Here is a 20,602-nt window from a genome sequence, read left to right as displayed (position 1 = left end):
GGAAGAGGGCGGGAATGCAAGACCCGGACTCCTCGCTGGCCTGCAAGCTCTGGTCTCGACAGCTAGCAAACTCCCGCGGGTCGAGTCTGCAGAACCTGGAGCGCCCGGGTTAAGAGACTTTCAGCCCCGAGCAGTTGGGGTAAGAGATCCCACCTTGCCAATGCTCCCTCCCCAAACCAAACCACGCTTTCCACCTCTAGACGCCCCGGTGGGAGCCGGAGGGGAGTGTGGCTCTTTGGACCAGTCCTTGGCTGCCCGGGGCTGGGACGGGGCTTAGCGGGGAACGGCCGCAGACTGGGCGGCTGCGCCGCGCGCACTGGAGGTGCGGGGGACTGGCCAGCCAGCCTCGCCCTTGACCTCTCGCTTGATCTGGGAACCTGGGTGGAGGCGTAATTGAAGAACCCTCCACGGAACGGACTAGCTCCCGGGGTGGACGAGACTGCGGTCTCCTCCGCGGTCCTCTCGTCCTCATCCTCCTGCGCCCCATGCCCCAGAGCTGCGCTCCGGGGCCCCGGGCGAGGAGAGACATGGCAGTGGCCGCTCAGTGTCCCCAGCCGCCGTCCGCGAGTTCCCAGACTGGGCTTTCTCAAGCCAACCTCTCGGCTGGTCCCTCCCACAACTGCAGCGCCGCCGAGGAGTACATTTACCAGGACTTCATCGCCCTGCCCTGGAAAGTAGTCGTGGTCCTGCTGCTGGCGCTCTTCACCTTGGCCACCACGCTCTCCAACGCCTTTGTGATCGTCACTGTGTACCGGACGCGGAAGCTGCATACCCCGGCCAACTACCTGATCGCCTCCTTGGCGGTCACCGACCTGCTGGTGTCCATCCTGGTGATGCCCATAAGCACCATGTACACGGTCACGGGCCGCTGGACGCTGGGCCAGGTGGTCTGCGACTTCTGGCTGTCGTCGGACATCACCTGTTGCACAGCCTCCATCCTGCACCTCTGCGTCATCGCCCTGGACCGCTACTGGGCCATCACGGACGCCGTGGAGTACTCGGCGAAAAGGACTCCCAAGAGGGCCGCGGTCATGATCGCGCTCGTGTGGGTCTTCTCCATCTGCATCTCGCTGCCGCCCTTCTTCTGGCGGCAGGCCAAAGCCGAGGCGATGTCGAACTGCGTGGTGAACACCGACCACGTCCTGTACACCGTCTACTCCACGGGGGGCGCTTTCTACTTCCCCACCCTGCTCCTCATCGCCCTCTATGGCCGCATCTACGTGGAAGCTCGCTCCCGGATTTTGAAACAGACGCCCAACAGAACCGGCAAGCGTCTGACCCGAGCCCAGCTGATTACCGACTCCCCCGGCTCCACGTCTTCGGTCACCTCGATTAACTCGCGGGCTCCGGAGGTACCCAGCGAATCCGGGTCTCCAGTGTACGTGAACCAAGTCAAAGTGCGCGTCTCCGACGCCCTGCTGGAGAAGAAGAAACTCATGGCCGCTAGGGAGCGCAAAGCCACCAAGACCCTGGGGATCATTTTGGGCGCGTTCATCGTGTGTTGGCTGCCCTTCTTCATCATCTCCCTGGTCATCCCGATCTGCACATCCTGCTGGTTCCACCAGGCCATCTTTGACTTCTTCACGTGGCTGGGCTATCTCAACTCCCTCATTAACCCCATCATCTACACCATGTCCAACGAGGACTTCAAACAAGCTTTCCATAAACTGATAGGCTTCAAGTGCACGAACTGACTTGTTAATTACAGTGGGGTCGCCTAAGCGCCCTTCAGGGGACCACGCTGTGTCTGGTTCCACAAGGTAGGCTGACTCTTCTTTCACTGTTACTGGGTCGGAATGAGGCTATCTCTTTTGAGCAAGGGCTGTGGATCCTGAGAAAACCAGGACAGCCCTAAGAGAGATCTAAAGGAGAATTGTTCAAACTAAGGATAGAGCTTCCTGGCTGAGGAGAAGGCTCACTTCCTCCCTGCAAACCCGTTTCAGCACTGACCCTTCAGCAGCCCATGGCAAGGGGGCTGCAACTTTTAGAAAACCAACGATGGAGAAGGGAGCCCTGCGCTGCTTTGGTATCATGGATGAGGCCCTCTAGAACTACAGGAACTTGTAGTTCTTGTCTGCAGCCTGTCTGAGACAGAGCTACACACAACCTGACTGTACTTGAACTAGACATTAACACCCTGTCTTTCGGGCAGAACTCTGTGTTACAGCTTCCTTTAAGAACAGTTACTTTGGCATCCTTCAATCTTCATTCAGTTTTTGTTAATTTAAAACTTGGTTGGAGAAACTTGCGGATTTGGTGTGGCTTGGATAGCACAGAGAAACCTTGAAGAGTTAACAGCAAAATTCTGATGTTAAGATCTCTATTTTTATTATAATTGAAACTATATGGGATGGGTGGGTAAAAATGGGAGATGGGGAGTATTAAACGGAAAACCAACACCTATGGATTGTTTGTTTTCTGCAGATTTATAATTTTTTAATTCATATGTAGTGATTGTCAAACCACACTCCTAACAACTCAGACGAAATGTTACGTGTGCTAGTGCCAAAGTCTGCAGATTGCTTTTTTTTCCTCCTAATTTCATGTACCTGCCATTTTACACATTTAAATCCCCAGAAATGGGGGATATGATGGGTGACTCAGCCCAAGCTGCTGCTATATTTCTTATTAATGCCACTGATAGAAACTGATGAGTATGATATATATATATATATCATTTGCAAGGTAAGTATTTTTAATCCCAATCAAGTGAGCCATGGAATTGAGTGAGATGAGATAGGAATAGTTCTTATACAATTAAGGAATGGGTGGCAACAGGAGGATGTATATTTTGACTTGTAAAAAAATCTTAAATGCATGAGACTTTTTTCTGCTAGTCATTTGCACTCTCCTTCCCATCTGTAATTCCTTTGTGTGCTAACATGAAAAGTAATCAAGAGAACTAGCTCCTTTCTCCAAAAGTCTTCAAAATAGTAAAACTCCTAAAACCTATGTTAAAGATAAAAACCTGTTTCTTTTCCCTTGCTATTGAAGTCTGAGTAGGAACAAAATTATTAGAAAGACAAGTAAGGGTTTTCAAAAAGCTTAGAGAAGCTAAAATTGAACTTGGTTCCTTGTGACTCATGGAACCAACCCTCAGACTTCCTGGGCAACCAGAAACTAACAAGCTTTTGAATCTTGGAAATTTGTCATTGACCTGATATTTCTATGAACATAATATCAATAGTACTTTAAATTTATCTCTGTTTCAAATTTCAAAAATACTTAGTTGTTATCTTAAATTCACTCTGAGGACTCCCTAGTACAGGGCAAGATTACGCACTAAAAGATGAAAAATGCATGCTCTAAATAAAATGGAGTAGCCCCAAAGGATTACCTGCACGGAAAACAAATGTGTCTGTGGAACATTTATTATGCCAAAGAAGATACACACTTTGTTCTTTAGAGAGCTTTCTGCAGTTGATATCTTTTGTCTGCAGAAGCAAGTTGTCTTTGTAAAATGGATTCATTCCCTGCTTGAAGCTTCCCAGTCCAGACTGTCAGACAATAGATGTATTGAGCTGAAGTATACTGCTTCCCTGCTGTGCACACCTTTACTCTGGCATAATGACTCTTGAAAATACCCTATTTAAAGGTTTACATGTAAACTAAGTACAAAAGAAAATTTTGATCAACATTGACACCTGTCACTGGAGTAAGAGAAAATATTAGGCATTAGATAATCCTATATTTTTGCTGTATCCCCAAAGTCTGTTTGTTTTGTGTGACATTTCTCCTATGGAGAGATCAAGCTTACTACCGAGAGGACTGTGCATAGAGCACATAATTTATTTTTATGTTACTGTTTGTCTTTTGGTTAGGTATTTTCTTGGGCCTAAGAAGCAATTAAGCCAACTTCTAGGAGCCTGAGAAAGCAAAATTAATTGAAACCCATAGCCAATTACAAATGATTTCTTTATAGGGCATCTGCAATGATTTTGTCCTCGTATTAACAAAATGTGGTCAATTTAGTCAAACGGGTTGTTTGCCATTTTTAGATGACCTACCTAAATTTTTGCTTGACTCCTTTGCTGAATCAACTGGATTGGGGGCATACTGTATGAAATAGAAGCTTGCAAACCCTTGTAGTTATAAGAAATCTAGACACCTCATCCAGCATTGCACATGGTTATGCAAAGTGTATTATTCATCCCAGGGGTATGTAGTTAAGACTATTAAGCTTCTTTTCAGTTACTGCTGCCTATAGCATAGATTGTTTCATAAACTAGACATGTGACACTTTTTGCAGAACATTATATGGGAGATGGAAATATTTAACTTACATAGAAATGAAAATATATTTTCATTGGCTGTGGTAACAAATAACATTTTCCATATTGTTGAATTGCACAAATTTTCACAAAAATATATGAATGTATACTCCTCCCCAAATGCCAATATTGTCTTGTGTTTCTAGGAATTTTAGAGTTTCCTTTTTAAAAATGGACACTGTACCTATGAATGAATGGTTATTGACTTCAACAAATTTCCTACAGAACAATATTCTTCACTGTTCCTGTCTATTATCTTAGTTTTATCTTCTTGATCCAGGAAACACTGAGAGGACTATAATTTACTCAAGCAGCAAAATCTCAGATTATGTGCATTTGATGGAGTTACTGTGACTGCAAATTGCCTTTTCCACCTTTCAAAAATGTGTTAATTGAAAGTGAAATTTAGGAAAATAATGAAATAAAAGTCCTTTTGTGTTCTACAATGCTTTGGGGAGTAATTCGATGATTATGGAAAGATTGCTTCATTGGATTCTGGGTTGCATTTAGGAACTTGAGCCTTCAAGAGAGACTAATTGATGATGAATGATACTGCGGTGGACTGGCAAGTATAGCCACAATGTGTGGGATTTAGTTTATACCTGTAGGAAGAATTTAAAAGGAATTAGACACAGTCTGCAAAGTGTTTAAGTTAATTCCATGATCCCAGGTGTTTTCCAGATCAGCATTCTTAGAAGGAATGTTTAGTCTTCAGGATGGAGAACGAGATTCCAAGGCAGTACATGGTACTTCAAATATAGAAAACAGAAAAGGAGATGCTGAGTTAGAACCAGGCTTGGGGGGGAGAGACCTAAGAGGAGGAGACCAAGCATCAGAATACAGACAGAAAATAAAACTTTTGGAATCAGAAAGCTCTACGTTTGAATTGCAAATAGAGCATGTTATTGCTGTGTGGTTCTCCTCAAATGCAGCCTACCTGCGATTTGTTGCAAAGGCTTAGAGCCTATACACATAGAGCATTTATCAAGATCCCTGACACTTTTTATCGCTCAGCAGATGGTACTTCCTCTCTAGCAGTTATTTTGTCATTGCCCTTTTTGTGGATGTAGGACACCTGCAGCAGAGAAAAACTTGAAAGCTTTTTGAGAGAGGCTGGACTGAAGAAAATCAAGCTAGCCCAAATGGAAGATATGTGGCTAAACTAGAAGCAATTGAGGCTTGGAACTTTTCACGCTCATCCTCTGGGCCGGCAACACACACAGCCAAGAGGCCAAAAGCAACCAGGAGAGATGGTTTGCAGTGGCTCTCCCGGCCAAAAGGAAATTGCCAAGTATTTCATTTCCTGTAGCATCCTCTCGTTGATTTTTAAACCCTCTTTCCTCTTTCTTGTCTAGAGATTTCCTATTGTTTCCTAGTGTCCAAAGGCCCTCATCACATTCATATCTTCTCTCAGCACCTCATTTTCCACTTCTCTGCTTTTTTCTTACCTGTGCAAAGCCGTGATAACCAATGATAAAGTGTTGATCTCGTACGGCTCTTATTTTAGCTGTGATGGACTGATTAGACATCCCTGAGTTTTTATATTATAACCAAAGAAAATTTTTGACCTAAATGAATGAAAAAAAAAAAGCTTTCAACGTGGGGCACCTTCTTGGGTTTTCAGATGAGAAGAGGCTGATAGGAGAAGGATGTGAGAAATTATGGCTCTAAATCCTTTCTCGAAAAAAAAAAACCAAACAAACACAAAACCTGTGCTTGAGCCGTCCACCAGGGGGCAGAGCGCCTCCGAGTTGTGCGGAGGCCACAGGTGCTCAGCTCTTCCAACTGGACTCCCTCTTCCAAGACACTGCAAATGGTGTCAGCTTCCCTAGGCTCCGTGAACATGGAGATGCATGAACCATGGGAGGTGGGGTTTATCATTTATTTTAAAAGAGAAGCTTTTTCAGAGCTGCAAATTCAGGCAGAGGATCCCTATAATAAAACTAAAGGTGTTCTTCATATTTACAAACTTATTTTCTTATTCTCCACTTGTCCTAAAAAAAATGCTACAACTTTAGTGTTTTAAAACATCGTGACCTTTGATTATTGTGCCATCAAGTGAAGTCAGAGATTAGAATACAAAGAATTTACATACAAAATAGAGAGAGCTACTTATTTACAACTTATCTTTTGTCATGATTTTTCACATCATGCGGCCGCTGCTGCTAAGTCGCTTCAGTCATGTCTGACTCTGTGTGACCCCACAGACGGCAGCCCACCAGGCTCCTCTGTCCCTGGGCTTCTTCAGGCAAGAATACTGGAGTGGGTTGCCATTTCCTTCTCCAGTTTTCACATCATAGTTTTCTTTTCTCCTTTCAAAATGTCATTGGCTTGAAGTTAATAGATCCATAGTTCAAAGGTAGAACACTACCATTTACCATTTAAAGAGAACATTGCTCTTTTTTTTTTCACAGAAATAAGGTGTATTTGTATGTCAGTTTTTCCCAGGAGTCAGACTTGCAAGTCTGTGTAATTTTGGCATTTACTTTAAAAACAGGCATATATAAATGTGAGTACAATCTTCTGTATCACAAAATAAATTTCTGGGTCAGAAAACTGACCATATATAATGAGAAAGCCAGTGAGGTTATATCACTGCCATTTTCCTTAACTGTTACTCCCTGCATTTTCACTGTCCCCAGTGGGGAGTTTTCTATGTGCCATTTCACACATCCGTCAGTTAAATAAGACGTTCAAAGTCAACATTCACATCTTAGGATTAAACTAGGATTTCCAGCGACCCCTGAGAGAGACCTAGTCCCTAGAACTGGGCCAGCTGACAGAGATTGTCTTAACACTCTTCCTAGTATAGTGTGTAAAAGAAAATGTCCATTTCTTCTTATTTGCACATATTTCAAAAGATAGGAGGAAGGAAAAAAGGAGCTAGAAACTCGTTTCAAAACAGCAAACTGGAAATCTATATTACAAGAATGATCTTATAATATTTCTTGTACCTAAAGTGAACAGATGGCGATATAGGGAGCCATTTATGGCAAATGCTTAAAAGAATCTACACATGGCTTGTTCAAATGATGCACAAAGGCATGACTCACATCCTCCCTAACGCTGTGGGAACATTTCACACATTAGCCTCCGACTGGTCATCTCACGTTGGGATGACCGACTGAAATTTCGGGATAGCTCTTGCTCACAAATGTGGTGATGGGACTACGGTGATAAGGCAGCCCACAAAGGGTAGGTCACTTGGTCCAGAGGCGGTGCGCGGGGTATTTTTGTCAACACACCTGGTTGTCTCTTGTAATACTTAAAAGCTTGTGCTTACTCTCAGTTGTGTCTGACTCTTTGCAACCCTATGGACTGTAGCCTGCCAGGCTTTTCTGTCCATGGGATTCTTCAGGCAAGAGTACTGGAGTGGGTTGCCATTTCCTCCACCAAGGGATCTTCCTGGCTCAAGGATCGAACCCATGTCTCTTGCGTTTCCTCATGTTCTAATCCAGTTTGGGAAAGTGAGTATAGATTCACAGCTTGCCCTGTGACTTGCCAGCCCATTCTTGGCTCATTGAATATTCTCCATGTGTTCAACACTAGGCTGGTCTAATTTTGTGGAGAAGCACTTGTGTGGTTCTTCGTCATTTTACCCCAATAGTGCCCAGCTTTAAGGTCCTAGACTCCCCTTTCTTTTCTCCTTTTTCTCAGAGGCTTTCCCACGGAGTATAGCATGTTGGGATACTCACACATGGGGAGTTTAGAGCTGGTTGGCCTGAAGGCCCCTAACACTTGGTTGATTTAAAATGCAAGAGCAAGTGTTTGAAATCAGGAAAATGAGTTTAAATGCATTTTTGGCAACCACAAGCAAGTTCCTCTACAAATGTAATCTTACACACCTTTATGTTTCCAGGTAAAAGTTGAAGGGAAAATGCAATTGTTTTCACCCTTTGGTCCATATTTCGTTTATCAGGAGAGCTTTAAAAAGAACTTTGTTTAGACCCTGTCTCAGACTAATTAAATTATGTTATCTGGAGCAAGGCCTGATAGTTTTATTTAAAACATTTTCTCTGGGTAACTCTAATGTGTGACCAGGGTGAGATCCACTGAGAATATGTATACACAGCTCTTATAGCAATGTTTGCACATGCAGGATCTTTGGGTGTGAAGGGGGTCCCTGAATAATATGGAAAGTCAAGTAGATTTGGCCTTTCACAGTTGTGCTTCTTGAAATTTAATGCTCATGTGAATCACCTGGGGACTTGGTTAAAATGCAGATTCTGATTCAGTAGGTCTATGGAGCAGCCTGAGATGATGCATTTCTGACAAGCGGTCAGGTCAGGAAACACCAATGATGCTCATCCATGGACCACACTTTGAGTACAACAGCTTAGTGACAGAGTATCTGTCGTTTCCTAAAGGTGGATATATATATACGTGTGCATATACACACACACACACACACACACACGTATATCAATGTTAAACTAACAGATGAGAAAATGTATTGTTTTAAAGTACAATGCACTATGTTTTCTTGACTTGTTTACATTGTATTCATGTCTCAGCTTCAGAAGTTGTGAAATACTTCCTCTTACATACTTTCTCCCAGATGCTTCAAATCCTGTCTAACCTAAAACAAACAGCTTACTTCTGGATCTGAATCAGCAAAGCCTGACTCTCAGATTCAGTCCTCTGTTTTTACATGACTTCCAAATAAGGGCTTTGTCTTTTGTTAAAAAAACAGTTAATTAAAAATACAAAGCAAATGATAAAACAACAATTAAAAGAAAAAAATAACAATTGTGAAAATGTGGAAGGCAGCACAATTTCCTTGTAATCTGTTTCACTTAGTAAACCCACTTGGATTCCATCTGTTAATACACCCAAATACACATACACACACACCATACATACACACTTATAGCCAGGAAACACACCATGCCCCCTGACCTCTTCCAAGGGAATTGGTATGGATAAAAATGTACATTTAAACTGTTGGATTTGGCAGTATTAAATATAAATGCTTTGACTGTGATGAGTAATGCATGGCAGGAGGTATTTCCCTTTTATGGAAAGTTACTGAGAAATACATATGTCAAAAACTTGGGTACTTGAGACGTATGCCTATTTTTACATGGAGTCAAATTTCAGAGTGAAAAGTAAATTCAGGCAAGTAAGAGGATATTTTCAGGGGTTAGCATTTTTTTCTCATAATATAGATAAAACTTCTAAATTAATACTATATTTTCTCTGTTTCTTAATTGGATGTATTATTAGCAAAGTCCTTCTTTGCCAAGAGTTTCCATTCTTTCCCTCTCCTGTCTCTATCTCCACCTTCCTCCCACCCCCAGAATTCTAAAACATTACCACAAACAACAAAGCCCGGTAAATCCTGGAGACAGAAACTTGGTAGTCACAAAACTGACTTAAAACCAAAACAGTTAGACTAGATATAAAAGAAAAAATTGCTTTCATCAAGTAACTACCGGAGAAGGCAATGGCACCCCACTCCAGTACTCTTGCCTGGAAAATGACGGAGGAGCCTGGTAGGCTGCAGTCCATGGGGTTGCAAAGAGTCGGACACGACTGAAAAACTTCACTTTCACTTTTCACTTTCATGCATTGGAGAAGGAAATGGCAACCCACTCCAGTGTTCTTGCCTGGAGAATCCCAGGGACGGGGGAGCCTGGTGGGCTGCCGTCTATGGGGTCGCACAGAGTCGGACACGACTGAAGTGACTTAGCAGCAGCAGCAGCAAGTAGCTACAATAGTGAGTGTGTAGGGCTGTAGAATCTCCTCTGTTTTGGATAAAAAATATACATATAAATTGGAGAAAATTCTGCTCGAAATAGTTTTTGCCTTCTGTGCTTGATTATCCCTGATGGCTCAGATGGTAAAGAATCTGCCTGCAATGCAGGAGACCCAGGTTCAATACCTGGGTCAGGAAGATCCCCTGGAGAAGGGAATGGCTATCTACTCCAGTGTTTTTCCTGGAAAATTCCATGGACAGAGAAGCGGGTGGGCTATAGTCCATGGGGTCACAAAGAGCCAGACATGACTGAATGACTCACACATACACAGGCACATCCATTTTTAATTGAGATAAAAATATATGACATAGAAACTTTGGTAAATTTGGAATTAGAATCCAGATCCAGGCTGACCTTGGTTCAAATTTCAGGTTTATTACTGGCCAGTTCTCTAACCTTCACCTAACTGACCATTCGTTTCTTCAAGTATTAATGTAAGATGAAAGGTAGTTTCTTCACAGCTTAGTGATGAGGATTAAACAAGCTGCCATGTGGCAGTACTTAGTCCAGAGAGTGCTTAAAAAGTGGTAGTTGTTGACTAGATTCCCTCTGTTCAGACAAGATGAGCCAGGTGTCTATCCAGAGACCATAGAATTTGGAGGCAGAAAAACTGTTTAAACTTCTGTTTTTGTTCCTTATTAGTATGCAATTTGGATCATGCTATTCAATTTCTGCAAATGTCAGTTTTCCTATACCTAAAATAGGGCTAATATGTCCCTCTTGAAAAGATCTTAAGAAGATGGTATTACATAATAATGCAGACATCTGAGACGGTTCTTGGAGCAAGGTGATTGTCAGGGGAATTTAGTATTCTACTCCGTTTGCTTCTTTTTCTGTCTTTAGGAGCTAGGATCTGATATTATTTGCTATTCTTCCAAGTTAGTAAAATCCCTTTTATTGTTAAAAGTGAGATCTGGACAGATTTTTGGTTTGGAACCTGTTTTATTGATACTATCTCAAAATCAATTGTATGCTGAGATTCAAGAGATTCTAGAAAACATACCCTGTTTCCTGCCCAATGTTCATCTATTAAGGACTCACTTCCTTTATTTTAAAATATAAATACTTCTTGAAGTTTTGTCATATTCCATTAGCCATGAGTCCTTTACATCTTAATGTAAATAGGTTTCTTAGTGCCGTGGATGGTTGGAGCCCAGAACATTAAAATGATGTGACTTTTGAATACTAGAGGATAAGAAAAGACTAATTTTGAACTGTGACTCGACTATTTCTAGATAGACAAAAATGAGCTGCAGCATGTCACAAGTGGTCATGTAAGAGCCCCAGGGGAAGAGTGAAATTTAAGAGATTATTTAAAATAAAACTTATCTTTTTAAAATAGTTTTCATTAACAGTGTGCTTGCATTTTATACTGTCTATTTCTGTAAAATATTTGATTATTTTAAATACCACAAGCACTGAAGTTTGCTGGAAGAAAAAATAATTTGGGATGGTAAATACGTCACTGTCCTCAGCTAGAAAAATGCAGCTCTGAGCACAGACAAGCTAACTTGCCGTGTGTCTTAATGTTCACTGTGGGTTTCTCACTAAAGGTGGCCGGCCGGTGTGTCCTTCTAAGAGAAAATACTCTAGCAGACACATAGAGTGTGCTTTCCTGGCCTCGTGGAGGTGCAGTCCCAAGTACCACAAGTATATACTGAGTGGATATTTGTCCACAATAACCCAAACCACTGTCCAGAGGCAATGGAATAATTTTGAAGGTCACTTCGTCTGCATTTAATCAAGTCTGTTTTCATCTTTGACTGCTCGTGTTACTCAGTGGTATTCATAAAACGCAGATATTTGCTATAGCAACAGCCACAGACTAACACTGCAGGGCAGATGGACTGGCCAGATTATTTTCATTCACAAAGGAGATCCCTCCCCTGCCTTTATGAAAAGAGGTCTATGGCCTATTTTAGGTCAAAAGAAGGACCCAAAACAAGGCAGGTAGGAGGGGCAGAGAGAAAATATAATCAAGACTCTCCCAGGTAGCTGACCCACAAACAAGAAGATAATCATAACTGTACAGATTATCCCCAAGGAGTGAGGGTTAGGAGTTTAATGTCAGCTCCCCAGACAAGGGGTCCTGCATCCAGGAAGATGAAACCCCAGAATGTCTGGCTTTGAAGGCCAGCAGGCTTGCATATGGAATCCAGAGGGCTGTAGGACAGAGTCAGCTCTTAAAGGGCACGTGAAATTTCACACACTCTGAGTTCCAGGCAGAGGCAGCAACTTAAAGGGACCTGAGTCAGACACATTTGTTGATCTCAGAGAGGAAGGAGGCCACTGGGATACCCGCTGAAGACAGACATGCTGGCAGCAGCAAATTTGGGATGCTCATTCTAACACAAGGACATTCCATTTTAATGTCCTTCCTCTAGCTAGTTAGAACCAGGGGATTACCTACCTACCAGCAAGCCAGTGACAGTCCTGGCACCCCTGGGTCAGCAGCCAGTCATGCCAGAACCTGGGCCCACCTTTCAGCTTGCTGGCATCAGCTCCGGACCCACCAGTCCCTCAGGAAGCTGTCCCAGGATTCGGCCCCCACCTACCAGTGGGCTAGCAGTCATTGAATGAGGCAGGTCCTGAGAGCGGGCTAGCCAGGGGCTCACACATGCACAGCAGTTGGCTCTGTGACTATAGAAAGGTGCCTGCAGTCCGGATAGAGGGCACCCCTAGAGGACATAACTCCAGTGACTAACGGGAAGTGAGGTTCTGGGCCCTACCGAGCACCTTCTACATACGGCCACTTCTCCAAGATTAGGAAAGGTAGCTTGTCTACCAAATACACTGAAATAAACAAAGAGAATTAGACAAAATGAGGTGACAGAGGAATACGTTCCAAACAGAAGAATAAGACAAAACTTCACGTGAAGAACTAAGCAAAGTAGAGATAAGCAATCTATCCAATAAAGAGTTGGATGATCTCTCTATGATCTCTTTATGATCTCTTCTATGAGCTCTTTATGAGTTCTCTTCATGATCTCTTAAGGTAATGATCATAAAGATGCACAATGAACTCAGGGAAGAATTGATGAATACAGTGTGAAGTTTAACAAAGATTTAGAAACTATAAAGAAGAATCAAACAGCTGAAGAATACATTATCCAAAATTAAAAATACACTAGAAGGAAACAGTAGTAAATCAGATGATGCCAAGAAATGGATCATTAAAGACAGTCAAAAGTACCCAAGTTTGAAAAGAAAAAATAATTTAAAAAAATAAAGATAATTTAAGAGACTTCTAGGACAATATCAAGCATATTAACATTCACTTTCTAGAGGTCCCAATAGAAGAAAGAGAAAGGAGGTGGTGAACTTATTTGAAGAAATAATAGTTGAAAACATACTTAATCTGCGAAAGGAAACAGTTACCTATGCCTGAGAAGCACAGAGAGTCCCAAGCAAGATGAACCTAGCATCCACACTAAGATACATTATAATCAAAATGGCGAAAATTAAATATAAAGGGGAAATCCTAAAAGGACTAACAGAAAAGTAACAAGTTACATACAAGGGAATTCCCCAAAGACAGGTAGTCAATTTTAAGGAGAAATCTGCATTTCAGAATGGTGTAGCACAAAGCATTCTAAGTGGTGAAAAAGAAAACAAATCTACAAACAAGAATATTATCCATCCAGGCCATTATTCAGATTGGAAAGACAGATAAAGGATTTTACAGGCAAGAAAAATATACAAGAGCTCAGTACCACTAAGCTGGCATTATAAGAAATGTTCAAATAATTTTTCTAAACTGAGAAGCCCACAACTAGAAATATGAAAATTACAAAAAATACTCATAAAGGCAAGCATATAGTAAAGTAGTAGATCAACCACTCATAAAGCTATTAGTCAGACAGAAGTTATAAGACAAAAATAGTAAAATCATCTGTATCGACAGTAAGTAAAGGTATACACCAAACAAAAAATGTGAAATAATGATGTCAATACATTAAGCAGGGAGATAATAAAAATGAAGGGTACTTAGAATGTTTATGAACTTAAAATAATCATAAATATATATATATATATATATACATATACACACACACACACATATATATATATATATATATTATACATGAACCTCATGGTGACCATCAATCAAAACTATTTAACAGATATACATAGTACAAAGAAAAGAATCTAAACATAAAACAAAACACACATCAAGTCATTATTTTGCTTTCTGCAAAATAAGAAGAAACGAACAGAAAAGAACTATAAAGTAAAGCAAAAATCAATGAACAAAATGGCAATAAGTACATACCTATCAATAATTATTTTATTTTATTTTTTTAATAATTATTTTAAATATAAATGTACTAATGCTCTAATCAAAAGATTAGTTGAGGTGGCTGAGTTGATTAAACAACAACAACAATGAGACTAATGTATATACTGCTTACAAGAGACTCACTTCAGATCTAAAGACACACATAGACCAAAAGTGAGAGGATGAAAAAGTATTCATGTAAATAGAAATGAAAAAAACAACAACAAAAAAACTAGAGTAGTGATACTTATATCAGACAAAATAGACTATTTTCAAGATTTGAACACAGTTTATTGGGAGAAGTTCATATTGAAAACTGCCAGTCCTCATTTGTATAACTTATAAAAATAATACTTTGGTATATAAAATGAATTGGTTTTACATATCAAATTATTATGTAAGTACAAATGGCAAAAACATCCATATATTTGCCATTCAGATAAATTTCACATTCCTGACTTCTCCTATGGCATGTCTTGTATCAGGTTTAAAAAATCTCTTTGCCAAGGAGAACCAGGTTTTTAATTAAGTTTATGCTTACAGTTGCAGTCTATCAGAAGTTGTGTCTATAGAGCCTACTCAAAACTAAAATGAATAAATTCAAGGCATTTCTTCTCTTTAGTCTGTTTTAATATAACTTTTTGATAGAAACCAGCCACTAATGCTTTATTCAACAATCTTATCATACCAATCAGTCAAGATGAATTAGACCAGTCCATCTCATCTACATATATATATATACACATGTATATCCATATATGTATATATGTGTGTATGTACATGTATATACATGTATACATATACATATATGCATGTCCATACTTGTCTACATATACACATATACATACATATATGTATACACAAAACAGTACTGATTTATTAATATAGAATTTTCCCTCATCCCAGCTCTATAAATCACTTTAAAAGAAAACCTTATCTTAAAGTTTTACTACTTAAAGTGTAGTCGCTCGGTTGTGTCCGACTCTTTGCAACCCTGTAGACTGTAGCCCACCAGGCTCCTTTGTCCATGGGATTCTCCAAGCAAGAATACTGGAGTGGGTTGCCATGTCCTTCTCCAGGGGATCTTCCTGGCTCAGGGGTCGAACCTGGGTCTCCCACATCACAGACGGATGCTTTACCCTCTGAGCCACTTAAGGTGGCCTTCATATTTTGCAATAGGCTTTGGTCATGAAAAATATACTCTTCTCAATGCCATATCAACTTGACATGCTCAGAAAAAGAATCAATTATTAACATTATTAATTAGAAACTCACAAATAATGCATAATAAAGAAATTATTTTGCTTCTTTAAATGGCTGGAGGTTTGGAAACTATTTATTTTTTTCACTTCTTTTAGCATATTGTGTCACAAACAATTTTTTACTAATATCCTTCTCTTTTCTTTAGTGCTTAATAGAGTCAGTCTGTTCCATCTGGGAAAAACAATCTCTGAAGCCTTCTTATTTTTACCTTATAAAATGGTATGATTAATACTCATATTCTTCTACAAATATTGTATAACTTGTATAGATAGTTATAAGAAAATATTGGCAAATTATATATAATTAGTTAAAAGATATCTTATTTAGCTCTATAAAACAAGCATGTAAAATATGGATATAAAATTATAACAGCATTTAAGAAACATTTCCTTTTAAATTATTTTAGCATTTTGAATAATTGTATGAACATTGTCATAAAAGGATGTCACAAAAGCTCAAATTTTTCTGAGGAAAACAACTTGTCTGCAATCCATCTCAGGAGCAGTGATTTTCTTCTGTTTATTTCCCATCTTTGGTAGATTTGAAGAAATACCTTGGCTTTCCTTTTTGCCACCCTGCTGACACTCATGGGCATCTCTCCAGTCATGTCTGATTGCCATGCACTCCTCTCTTTTGAAGTCCACTGTCATGATATTTTCCTATGGCTTGGCCTGTTTTATGTATGTGTGTATATATATATATATATATATATATATATATATATATATATATATATAACACACACATATATAACACATATATGTATATATATAACACATATGTGTGTGTGTGTGTGTATATATATATATATATATATATATATATATAAATATATACACACAAATATATTTGTTACATTCCATCCCAAAGCAGCATAATACACATTCTTTTCAAGGGCGCTTGGAATATTCTCTAGTATAGATCACATGCTAGGCCACAAAGCATGTCTCAGTAAATTTAAGGAGACTGAAATCGTAGGAAACCTCCTTTCTGACCGCAACAGCATAAGACCAGATATTAAAAACAAGAAAAAGTGGGAAAAACAAACACGTGGAATCAAAACAGTGTGCTACTGAGCAACCAGTGGGTCACTGAAGAATCAAAAAGGAATTTTAAAAAAATGCCTTGAGATAAATAAAAATGGAAGCACAATGTTCAAAAATCTATAGTTATCAAAAGCAGCTCTAAGAGGAAAACTATAGTGAAACAACTATAGTGAAACTAACTATTTCCTGTTACCTCAGGAAACAACAAAAATCTTAGATAAATATTAAATTTATACCTAAAATTAAACAAGTAAAGGATGAATAAAGCAAAGCCTAAAGTTAGTAGAAGAAAGAAAGTTAAATTGATCAGAGTGGAAATAAAGAGACTAAATAAACAGAAGAAAAAACCATTGAAATTAAGAGCTGATTCTTTGAAAATATGAACAAAATTAATAAAGCTTTAGACAGAGTCATCAAGAAAAGGGAGGACCCAAATAAATAAAATCAGAAATGAAACAGAAGCTATAACTGACACTACAGAAATACAAAGGATAAAAGATACTACTACAAATAATTAATGCTTATAAGTTGAACAACCTAGGAAAATGAATGGATTCCTAGAAACAAACAATTTCCCAAGACTGAATAAAGAAGAAATGAAGACTATAAGTAGAATGATTACCAGTCAATTACGTTGAATCAAATGTTTGCTAACTAACCAAAGTCCAGGGACAGAGGGCTTCATGAAATAAATTCTGCCCAAACATTTACAGAAGAGTTTACAATTCTTCTTCTTAAATTGTTCTAGAATATTAGAGAAGAATTGCCTCTAAACTAATTTTACAAAGGCAGCATCACCCTGATACTGAAACAGATAAAAACACCAAAAAAAAAAAAAAAAAAGCAAGCAAAAACAGACCAATATCACTGATGAATATTGATGCAAAAATCAACAAAATATTAGCAAACCAAATTTAACAACACATGAAAAGGCTCATACACTATGATCAGGTGGAATTTATTCCAGAGATCCAAGGATGATTCAATATTCACAAATCAATTAATTCAACACACTGGAATAACCAAAGGAAGGCTAAAAGTCACATAATAATCTCAGTAGATGCAGCAAAGTTTTTTACAGAATTACACATCCATTTATGATAAAATAACAAAAGAATGGGTAATGAGGGAACATATCTTAACACAATAAAGGCCACATATGATGAACCCACAGCTAACACCATGTTCAATGTTGAAAAGCGGAAAGCATTTTCTGTAAGATCAGGGGGAAAATAAGGATGTCCATTCTTATCACTTGTTTTCAACAGTACTGAATGTTTGTTCTAGCCACAGTAATCAGACACAAAAAATATGAAAAGAAATTCTAACTGGAAAGGACTACATAAAACACCACTGTTTGCAGATAACATGATACTGTATATAGAAAATCTTAAAGACACCACCAAAAAACTATTAGGAAAAATAAACATTTCAGTAAAGTTGCAAGATACAAGATTAATATATAGAAATTGGTTGTGTTTCTTTACACTAACAATGATTATATAGAGAAATTTAGAAAACAACCCCATTTATAATAGTATCAAAAGAATAAAATGCCTGAATAAATTTAACCAAGGAGGTGAGAGACCTGTGCTTTGAAAACTATAAGACATTGTCAAAACAAATGAAAATGGACACAGATGGAAGCATATATTGTGTTATGGATTGGAAGAATTAGTATTATTAAAATGACCATAGGCAACATACAGATTCAATATAATCCCTATCAAAATATCATGAAGTAGAACAAATACTTCTAAATTTTTATGGGAACACAAAAGACCCCAAACAGCCAAAGCAATCTTGAGAAAGAATGAAGCTAGAGGTATCATGCTCCCTGATTTAAGACAATGCTCCAAAGCTATAGTAAATTAAAACAGTATGGTGCTGGCATAGAGCAAACACATAAATCAATAGGACATATTGAAGAGACTAGAAATGAACCCGTACATGTATAAGTAATTAATTTATGACAAAGAATGCAATAATACACATTGGGGAAAAGACAGATCTTTACATAAATGATGTTGGGAAAACTGTTCAGCTACATGCAAAAGAATCAAACTGGACCACTTTCTCATACTATATACAGAAACAAACTAAAAATGGATTAACAACTTAAATGTAAGACCTAAATCCATAAAACTCCCAGGAGAAAACATTGGCAGTATGTGATTTGATAATTGTGTTAGCAATACTTGTTTGGATATGTCTCTTTTGGTAAGGAAAAAAAAAAAACCCAAAAATACATAAATGAGATGTCACTAAGCTAAAAAAATATTTGTAGAGTAAAGGAAACTATCAACAAAACAACAAGGCCACTGACTGAATGGAAGAAGATATCAACAAGTGAAATAGCTGATAAGAAATTAATACCCAAATATATAAAGAAGTCATACAACTCAATATCAAAAAGTCAAACAACCCTATTAAAAATGGGCTGGGGACTTGAATAGACATTTTTTTGTAAAGAAGACATACAGCTTGCCAACACCCACATGAAAGGATGCTCAACATCACTCATCATCAGGGAAATGCAAATCAAAGTCACAATGAACTACAACCTCACAAAAAAGACATTAGATGGTTATCAACAAAAAGACAAGAAATAACAAGTGTTGGCAGAGATATGGAGAAAAGGGTGACCTTGTATACTGTTAGTCAAAATGTAAATTGGTACGATCACAATGGAAAACAGTATAGAGGTTTATTCAAAAAAATAAAACTATCATATAATCCAGCAATTCCATTTTGGGGTATCTTTCTGAAGAAAACAAAAACACTAAATTGAGAAGATATATTCACCCTTATATTCAGGGCTTTCCAGGTGGTTCAGTGGTAAAGAATTCACCTGCTAAGCAGGAGTTTGATCGCTGGATTGGGAAGATCTCCTGGAGAAGGAAACAGAAACCTACTCTAGTGTTCTTGCTTGGGAAATCCCATTGACAGAGAAGTATGACAGGCTACAGTCCATGGGGTCTCAAAAGAGTTGGACAGGACTTAACAACCAAACAATAACAATTCACCCTTATGTTCATTGCAGTGTTACTGCAGTTCGGTTAGCTCAGTTCAGTCACTACCAAGTTGTGTCCAACTCTTTGCGACCCCATGGACTGCAGCATGCCAGGCCTCCCTGTCCATCACCAACTCCCAGAGCTTGTTCAAACTCATGTCCATTGAGTCTGTGATGCCATCCAACCATCTCATGCCCTGTTGTCCCCTTCTCCTGCCCTCAATCTTTCCCAGCATCAGGGTCTTTTCAAATGAGTCAACTCTTTGCATCAGGTAGCCAAAGTATTGGAGTTTCAGCTTCAGCGTCAGTCCTTCCAATGAATATGCAGGACTGATTTCCTTTAGGGTTAACTGGTTTGGTCTCCTTGCAGTCCAAAGGACTCTTAAGAATCTTCTTCAACACCGCAGTTCAAAAGCATCAATTCTTTGGCACTCAGCTTTCTTTATGGTCCAACTCTCACAACAATACATGACTACTGGAAAAACCATAGCTTTGACTAGATGGACCTTTGTTGGCAAAGTAATGTCTCTGCTTTTTAACATGCTGTCTAGGTTGGTCATAGCTTTTCTTCCAAGGATCAAGTGTCTTTTAATTTCATGGCTGCAGTCACCATCTGTAGTGATTTTGGAGTACAAGAAAACAAAATCTGTCGCTGTTTCCATTGTTTCTCCATCTATTTGCCATGAAGTGATGGGACAGGATGCCATGATCTTAGTTTTTTGAATGTTGAGTTTTAAGCCAACTTTTTCACTCTCCTCTTTCACTTTCATCAATAGGTTCTCTAATTCCTCTTTGCTTTCTGCCATAAGGGTGGTGTCATCTGCATATCTGAGCTTCTTTTTATTTCTCCCGGTGATCCTGATACTAGCTTGTACTTCATCCAGCCTGGCATTTTGTATGATGTACTCTGCATATAAGCTAAACAAGCAGGGTGACAACATACAGCCTTGACATACTCCTTTCCCAATGTT

The 20,602-nt window shown here is 39.2% G+C and overlaps 1 protein-coding gene across 1 annotated transcript; it reads left to right on the top strand.

The window, feature by feature from the left end:
• Positions 1-477: 477 nt before the first annotated feature.
• HTR1B (5-hydroxytryptamine receptor 1B) lies at positions 478-4,714 on the top strand. The gene has a single exon (XM_043890425.1). The coding sequence runs from the start codon at positions 486-488 to the stop codon at positions 1,692-1,694; it is 1,209 nt and encodes a 402-aa protein (XP_043746360.1). The 5' UTR covers positions 478-485; the 3' UTR covers positions 1,695-4,714.
• Positions 4,715-20,602: the final 15,888 nt, after the last annotated feature.

Source organism: Cervus elaphus, chromosome 28 (assembly GCF_910594005.1).
Source record: "Cervus elaphus chromosome 28, mCerEla1.1, whole genome shotgun sequence".
Lineage (NCBI taxonomy): Eukaryota > Metazoa > Chordata > Mammalia > Artiodactyla > Cervidae > Cervus > Cervus elaphus.
This window is presented reverse-complemented; position numbering and strand designations above follow the sequence as displayed.

What these genes read in the sequence shown, in the direction of transcription:
- HTR1B (XM_043890425.1), top strand. Translation starts at nt 486, where the DNA reads ATGCCCCAGAGCTGCGCTCCGGGGCCCCGGGCGAGGAGAGACATGGCA.